We start from the raw sequence: 8,426 nt of genomic DNA on the forward strand, positions 1-8,426 counted from the left end.
ACCAGATCTAGGACCGCTTGTTCCCTCGTAGGTTCCATTACATACTGTTCTAGGAAACTATCGCGGATAAATTCTATAAACTCCTCCTCAAGGTTGCCTTGACCGACCTGGTTAAACCAATCGACATGTAGATTAAAATCCCCCCTAATAACTGCTGTACCATTTCTACATGCATCCGTTATTTCTTTGTTTATTGCCTGCCCCACCATAATGTTACTATTTGGTGGCCTATAGACTACTCCTATCAGTGACTTTTTCGCCTTACTATTCCTGATTTCCACCTAAATGGATTCAACCTTATCCTCCATAACACCGATGTCATCCTTTACTGTTGCCCGGATGTCATCCTTAAATAACAGAGCTACACCACCTCCCTTACCAGCCACTCTGTCCTTCCGAATAGTTTGATACCCTCGGATATTTAACTCCCAGTCGTGACCATCCTTTAACCATGTTTCAGTAATAGCCACTAAATCGTAGTCATTCACGATGATTTGCGCCATCAACTCATTTACCTTATTCCGAATACTACGAGCATTCAGGTAAAGTACACTTATGTTGGCTTTTTTAACCTCTGTTTTGAATCTTAACACCTCGATCAGTAACCTTTCCTAAGTTATATTTTCTCTTAACTTTTCTCCTAATTTTCCTTGTCATTGAACCCATATCTTCATGTAACAACCTGCCGCGTCGCTTACCATTAATGTTTTTACTTCCCGTTTTATTCCTGTTAGTATTCCTGGTCCTATTCACTGAGCTCCCCTCAGTCACTGTACCTTGTACTGTCGCCCTTTTTGATTTTTGACTGTGGCTTCTCTGCCTAAGTTTCCCCCTTACTGTCTTTTGTTTCTGTGCCTGTTTTACTACCTTCCAAGTTCCTGCATCGGTTCCCATCCCCCTGCCACATTAGTTTAAACCCTCCCCAACAGCTCTAGCAAACACCCCCCTAGGACATCGGTTCCAGTCCTGCCCAGGTGCAGACCGTCCGGTTTGTACTGGTCCCACCTCCCCCAGAACTGGTTCCAATGCCCCAGGAATTTGAATCCCTCCCTCTTGCACCATCTCTCGAGCCACGCATTCATCCTATCTATCCTGACATTCCTACTCTGACTAGCTCGTGGCACTGGTAGCAATCCTGAGATTACTACCTTTGAGGTCCTACTTCTTAGTTTAACTCCTAACTCCCTGAATTCAGCTTGTAGGACCTCATCCCGTTTTTTACCTATATCGTTGGTGCCTATGTGCACCACGACAGCTGGCTGTTCACCCTCCCCCCCCAAAAGAAATGTCCTGCAGCCGCTCCGAGACATCCTTGACCCTTGCACCAGGGAGGCAACATACCATCCTGGAGTCTCGATTGCGTCCGCAGAACCACCTGTCTATTCCACTTACAATTGAGTCCCCTATCACTATAGCCCTGCCATTCTTCTTCCTGCCCAGCTGCGCAGCAGAGCCAGCCACGGTGCCATGAACCTGGCTGCTGCTGCCTTCCCCTGGTGAGCCATCTCCCTCAACAGTATCCAAAGCGGTATATCTGTTTTGCAGGGAGATCACCGCAGGGGACACCTGCACTGCCTTCCTACTCTTGCTCTGTCTTTTGGTCACCCATTTTCTATCTCCCTCAGTAACTTTCACCTGTGGTGTGACCAACTCTCTAAACGTGCTATCCACGACGTCCTCAGCATCGCGGATGCTCCAAAGTGAGTCCATCCGCAGCTCCAGAGCCGTCAAGCGGTCTAACAGGAGGTGCAATTGGACACACTTCTTGCACGTGAAGGAGCCAGGGACAGTGGAGGTGTCCCTGAGCTCCCACATTGCACACGAGGAGCATGACACGGGTCTGGGATCTCCTGCCATGTCTTAAACCTTAGGTAAACTTATACAACTACAATTCCAAATAACGAAAGAAAAAATAAATAAATTAGACAATGAAAAGAAAAACTACGGGTAAGAAAGTCACTTACCAGGGTTAAAAAGCACCTCCTCCCCACCCAGCTTCGAATTCCCACCGAGATTCAAATTCCCAAACTCACTCTTTGCTGTCTCACTCTGGCTGTGTCTTCTCTGGCTCACTGGGAGAACTCACTGCTATGCCAGTGTTTATGCTCCACTCGAGCCTCCTCTCATCTTTCCCCACCTAAATCGTAAGCCTCTATTCCCTTCCCCCTCATCTAGTTATTTAGCTTCCCCTTGAATGTATCGATACTATTCACTCCCTGTGGGAGCGAGATCCACATTCTCACCACGCTCTGGCTGAAGACGTTTCCCCTGAATTCCCGATGGGATGTCTTGGTGACTATCTGATATCGACGGTCTCTCATAACACAGAACATACAGTGCAGAAGGAGGCCATTCGGCCCATCGAGTCTGCACCGACCCACTTAAGACCTCACTTCCACCCTATCCCCGTAACCCAATAACCCCTCCTAACCTTTTCGGTCACTAAGGGCAATTGATCATGGCCAATCCACCTAACCTGCACGTCTTTGGACTGTGGGAGGAAACCGGAGCACCCGGAGGAAACCCACGCAGACACGGGGAGAACGTGAAGACTCCGCACAGACAGTGGCCCAGCGGGGAATCGAACCTGGGACCCTGGCGCTGTGAAGCCACAGTGCTGACCACTTGTGCTACCACCCTGCTGTTCCCCACAAGAGAACGCAGTCTCTCTCCATCCCCTATCAAAACATTCAGAACGTTAGCAAATACCCACTCAGCCTTTTACAAGCGATGAGAGGCCCAGGGCGGCCCGTACCAGCGGCAAGAGCGGTGCGACCCACTCCGGCATCGGGCCGCCTGGAAGTTGCGGGATCCTCTGCACTGGAGGGGTCGGCGCCGGCCGGCGCGAGTTGGCGCATGCGCAGCGGGTTTCTTCTCCGCACCGGTCATGGCGGAGCCTTACAGGGGCCAGTGCGGAAGGAAAGAGAGCCCCCACGGCACAGGCCCGCCCGCAGATCGGTGGGCCCTGATTGCAGGCCAGGCCACCGTGCCCCCCCCCCCCCGGGACCGGATCCCCCCGCGCCCCCCCCCGAGGACTCCGCAAGCTGCCCTCCAAGCCAGGTCCCGCCGGGATGGACCATGTCTATTTCACGCCGGCGGGACGGTTCGAAAACGGGTGGCTGCTCGTCCCATCGGGGCCCGGAGAATTGCCGGGGGGGGGGGGGGGAGGGGCCTGCTGACAATGGCCCCCCGAGCGGCGCGGCGCGATCCCCGCCCCCGCCCAAAAACCAGCGAAGGAGAATTCGGCAGCTGGCGTCAAGGCGAGATTGACACCGCTTCCCGGCGATTCTCTGGCCCGGCGGGGGGGGGGGGGGGGGGGGGGGGGGGGGGGGGGGGGCGGCGGTCGGAGAATCCTGCCCCATGTCTGTCAATCCTTTCCTGATGTATAAATCCTCAGCTACCTGGTACCATCTTTGTAAATCTCTGCTGCCTCGCCAGAGCCTCTATGTCCTTTTTACAACGTAGTGTCTAGCACTGCCCACCGTTACTCTGAGTGTAGCTTAATGAAGGTTCGATACAGGTTCGGCAATAACTTCCCTACCTTTCAATTCTATCCCTGCAGAAATAGAGTCCTAGATGTTTACAGCATGGGAACAGGCCCTTCAGCCCGGCTGGTCCATGCCGCCCAGTTTCTATCACTAAGCTAGTCCCACTTGCCCGCATTTGGCCCATATCCCTCTGTACCCACCCTGCCCATGGAACTGTCTAACTGCTTTTTAAAAGACAAAATCATACCCGCCTCTTCCACTGCCTCTGCTAGCCTGTTCCAGACGCTCACCACCCTCTGTGTGAAAAGAATTTCCCCTCTGGTCTCTTTTGTATCTCTCCCCTCTCACCTTAAACCTCTGCCCTCTAGATCTAGACTCCTCTACCTTTGGAAAAAGATGTTGACTATCGACCTTATCGATGCTGCTCATTATTTTATAGACCTCTATAAGATCACCCCTAAGCCTCCTACGCTCCAGGGAAAACAGTCCCAGCCTATCCAGCCTCTCCTTCTAACGCAGACCATCAAGTCCCGGCAACATCCTCATAAATAAAGCCAGGAGTTTGGTTTGTTTGTGTTTGTGGCTACGCCTGTGGCACAGCGTCTGGTGATTGGATTGTAATGCTATTCTTTTTGCTTAATACATCATCGCTTTGGTCATTTCCTCTATCCCATTTTCCAGCCCGTCACAGACCCTCCCTTTTGTGCTTCCCCCATCAACCACCTTCCCTCCCTCTGTACTCGATTAAAACCTGTTCTCTTCCTCCAGTTCCGATGACAGATCATTGACCCGGTCCCTCTCTCCATACACACTGCCAGCCCTGTTGTGTATTTCCAGCGTTTTCTGTTTAACTTTCACTTTTGCAGCATCTGCACCAAGACCCCGGTATTGGGTTGGGCTATTTGTCAGGCCTCACAACCCCTCACTGCAACAATTTGCGTTTCTATAGCGCCTCTGATGTAGCGACCCACCCCAAGGCCCTTCGCAGGAGTGCCAGCCGACAATATTTGAAGTGAGCCACAAAAGGAGATATGAGGAAAGGTTACCAAGAGTCTGGTCAAAGAGGTCATTTTTAGGAACATCTGAAAGGAGCAAAGTGAGGTGGAGAGACTATCATAGAATTGACAGTGCAGACAGTGAGGCTCAGGGAAGGAATTGCAGAGCTTAATGTCCAGGCAGCTGGAAGCATGGCTGCCAATCGAGTGACAAACATTACTGGACAGGGTTTAGCTCGAGATTATATACCTCTCATTTGTAACTCCCTCCAGATCCTCTCCGTTCACTTCCAGGATTAAGTCACCAGCCTGCAAACGACCTGAAACACAAGAGGTATTGGAGCTGGGGCAGAACTGACAACAGTTACCATGGGTTTTACAGCAGTCCCAGCCCTTCTCCTATCCAGAGTTGGTGCCGTTCATCTGGTACCACAGCTTTGTTCTGTCCTCAAGGCAGAACTCATCCACACCCAGAACAGTAATGTTGTTGGTGATTCCCGCTAAGCTGAAAGATATTTCTGGTCATAAGCCAGGTCCAAACCACCCACAATCGGCTTAGATCTGGACCCAACACCCTCCATTCAGAAGCCAGGCTTGGGTCCAACACCTTCTAGTCTCGAGCCTGACCCAGGCACTGAACACCTTCACCTCATGGGTCCCACCTCCTCATAGCTGGAGCAGCAGCAATTACATGTGTGCCTGATGCACATCGGATAATGGGTGCAATACACTTCGTTACCCTGGCAGGGTCAGAGTACTCCGAATGGCTGATCTTTGCTCCCTGCTTTCAGGCTCCATTACAGATATAAGCTTGAGTCGAGCTACCTCATCAGACACACAGATGGGTGTCAGTGCTGGGGGAGGCTCCAGTGAGCTCCAGGACCAGAAAAAGGAGTAGCTGTGGCTGAATGGGGATATATAATGGGGCAATTCAGTATAACGCACGTCTCCATACGCGTGAAAGGCGGTGTACTCTGAAATCTGTAGCACCTGTGAATCACCCCAATAGCTGGCTTTTAATGTGCATCACCACCTGAGATAAATAGGCCATTCACACCAACAGCTCTGGGCCAGTGTTTAAACTCAACACCAGCCCCTGCCTGCTCCACTTCATTTTGCCCTATCGACATGTCCTTCTGGTCCTCTCTCCCATGTGGTTATCCACCTTTCCCTTAACTCCTTCAATGCTGTTCAGCTCAACCACCCCAGATGGTCGCAAGTCCCACGATCCCACCACGTGTACATCTTGACTTTCCGACGCGTGTTTCCGCTGGGTGGTGTGTTACTGAGGCTGCATTTCCTGTGGATGCCGTGTTAGACCGGGATCCGTGCAGACGTGTCTTTGATGTGTCTGGGTCAGGGTTCCTGCTCCTGATCGCTGGCCAGTGATCACTGATAGAAACCGCCCGTGCACCCCGGGTATCAGGTGCAGAGGGATTTCCAACCATCTACTCTGCGGATGTGGCCTCCAATAACCACCTCTTACAATTTAAATATTATAAAGCTGCACCCAGGATAGGTCAGAATCCCTGTGGATCACCTGCCTTTGAGATACTGAGAATAATTTGGGATGGGAAATATGGGTCTGGGTGTCTGAGTCAGGGGATTTTGCTTGTCTCTGCCAATGAAGAATGGCACCAGGGACTTCAGTTTTGGGTAAGGATTGGAGAAGCTGGGATTGTTCTCCTTTGGGTCGAGAAGGTTAGGGGGAGATTTGATCGAGATGTTCAGAATCAGCAGCCAATCTCCAGCCATTCCCTGCTCCTGCCGGCGGCTTACCCAACCCGCAGGTTCCCTGTGTCTTCCGGCATGAGGTCCTTTGATAGAATAAGTAATGAGAAACGGTTCTGTCATAAACCCCCCCCCCCCCAGGAAACACGGGGAAACCACTGTCGATCGATCTCCCGGGGGGAGGGGGGGGGGGGGGCAGGGAGAGCCAGCTGTCCAGGTAGGGGGCGGAGGCCACCCAGCCCCAGCTCGTTAAAGACCTACACATATAAAGCCGGCCCACGCAGGACCCAGAGCTATCGGTTGTCCCAACAGGGACTGGATTGGGAAAGAGTTACTGCCATGGGCAGAGTATTGTACATAGTTCAATAAATCTTGTTCCACTACCACTGGCTTCCTCAAGTTACCGAAGGTTCCGACTGGCAGAGGGATTGACAACCGGAGAAGGCAGATTTAAGGAAAAACAGGAGGGCGATGAGGAAAGATTGTGTTACAGAGTGAGTCGTGATCTGGAAGGTGCTGCCTCAAAGGGCAGTGGAAGCAGATTCAATAGTAACATTCAAGAGAGAATTGGATAAGTAGCTAAATGGGAGAAATTTGCAGAGCTACTGGGAGGGAGACGAAGACGGAGTGAGACTGATCAGATGCCTCTTTGGGGCATGTGCACGTTGGAATGAATGGCTTCCATTTATGCTTTATGATTGATTAATTACAGCACCTTCAGTGGAGTGGTCACTGGCCAGACAATGTCCTGTACGGAGAGCTTGACCGAGCCGGCACGGCCACGGAGCAGCCAAAACCAAGAACCGGGGTTCATGCAAAGCGGGATATAATTTCATGTCAGATTGACTTCAGTAGTTGGGAACAGTCTGCACCATGTCCAAAGCACTTGGCACTGAGCTCCCTCCACCGGGGCACAGAAACGTACAGAATTACATCTTCCAATCTTCACAGTAAGGTGTCATCACAGGAAGGAGCGTGTGGCACCATGCGACCCGGCTCCCGTGACAACCTACAACCACCTCACTGGAGCCGACAATGCCAAGCTCGAATTGCACCGGCCTCCCACCGGGAGACTCGCCGCTGATGTGAATCATCCTCAACGATGCAGAGTCAACGATGAAGATGCGTTAATGCTGCAATGCCAGAGGATTGAAATGACCCCATTATTGCCGACAGCACCTGGCTGACGCCCCGACACGCCCCCATTGCCCACACGTACTGAGGAAGTTTGAAAAGTTGTTGCTGAATTTATAGCAAGTAAAATATTTCAGGGATGAGTCCGTTGCGTCAAACACTTTGCACCTACCATCGCTTGCAGCTATTCCTCTCTGCAAAATACGCTTGACGTAGATTCCATATTCCTCGCCTGTTTGTTCTTTAAACCCACCAATGATTTTAATACCTAAAACAGAGAAAAAAAATTATTATTTATTCTGCTGAGGTGACGCTGCTGAAAACTTCTTTTTGTTACCTCCAAACTCAACTACCCCCATTGCTCTCCTGTCTAGCCTCTCACCTGTTACCCCCTGCCTCCAATGTCTGTAGGGACAAGGCGGTGGGGAGTGGTATTGTCACTGGACAATAATCCAGACACCCAGACTAATGCTCTGGGGACAGGGGTTTGAATCCGACAGATGGTGAAATTTGAATTCAATAAAAATATGGAATTAAATGTCTAATAATGACCATGAAACCATTGTCGATTGTCGTAAAAACACACCGGGTTCACTATTGTCCTTGGGGAATGGAAATCTGCTGTCCTTACCCGGTCTGGCCTACATGTGACTCCAGACCCACAGCAACATGGTTAACTCTTAAAAAGCCACTCAGTTTGAGGGCAATTAGGGACGGGCAACTCATGTGGGCCTTGCCTGGGATGCCCACATCCCATAAAAGAATAACGGGGAAAAAATCCTGGCCCGCACCAAATCCCACTCACCCGTCACCCCTGTGCTCACTCACCTACACTGCCCCCCAGCTCAGCAATCCCTCAAACACAGATTCTCAGCCGACTGCTCAAATCTCTCTATTGCCTTTACCTCTCCCTTTCTCTGTAACCTCCTCCGGCCCCACAACCCTCCAGCATTCCTCCATCTCTGCTTTCCTGAGCAACCCCTATTTTAATCTCTTCCCCACAGGGTGGCGTTACCATAAGTTGCCTGGATCCCAGCCGCTGGAATTTCCTCCCTAAACTCTTCCGTCTCTCTGAAGC

General features: G+C 51.2%; 1 protein-coding gene across 4 annotated transcripts in view; it reads right to left on the reverse strand.

Annotated features, from left to right (window-relative positions):
• stxbp4 (syntaxin binding protein 4) overlaps positions 1–8,426 on the reverse strand; it is a 346,204-nt gene that overhangs the window by 295,175 nt on the left and 42,603 nt on the right. For 3 of the 4 annotated variants that reach the window (XM_072483831.1, XM_072483829.1, XM_072483830.1), the window contains 2 exons: positions 7,521–7,616; positions 4,734–4,803 (listed from right to left, as the gene is read on the reverse strand). In XM_072483831.1, the coding sequence (XP_072339932.1) occupies positions 4,734–4,803; positions 7,521–7,616 (166 nt within the window). Of the gene's footprint in view, positions 1–4,733; positions 4,804–7,520; positions 7,617–8,426 lie in introns of those variants that run through there. The other variant, XM_072483833.1, reaches the window with a different exon arrangement.

Source organism: Scyliorhinus torazame, chromosome 18, assembly GCF_047496885.1.
Source record: "Scyliorhinus torazame isolate Kashiwa2021f chromosome 18, sScyTor2.1, whole genome shotgun sequence".
Lineage (NCBI taxonomy): Eukaryota > Metazoa > Chordata > Chondrichthyes > Carcharhiniformes > Scyliorhinidae > Scyliorhinus > Scyliorhinus torazame.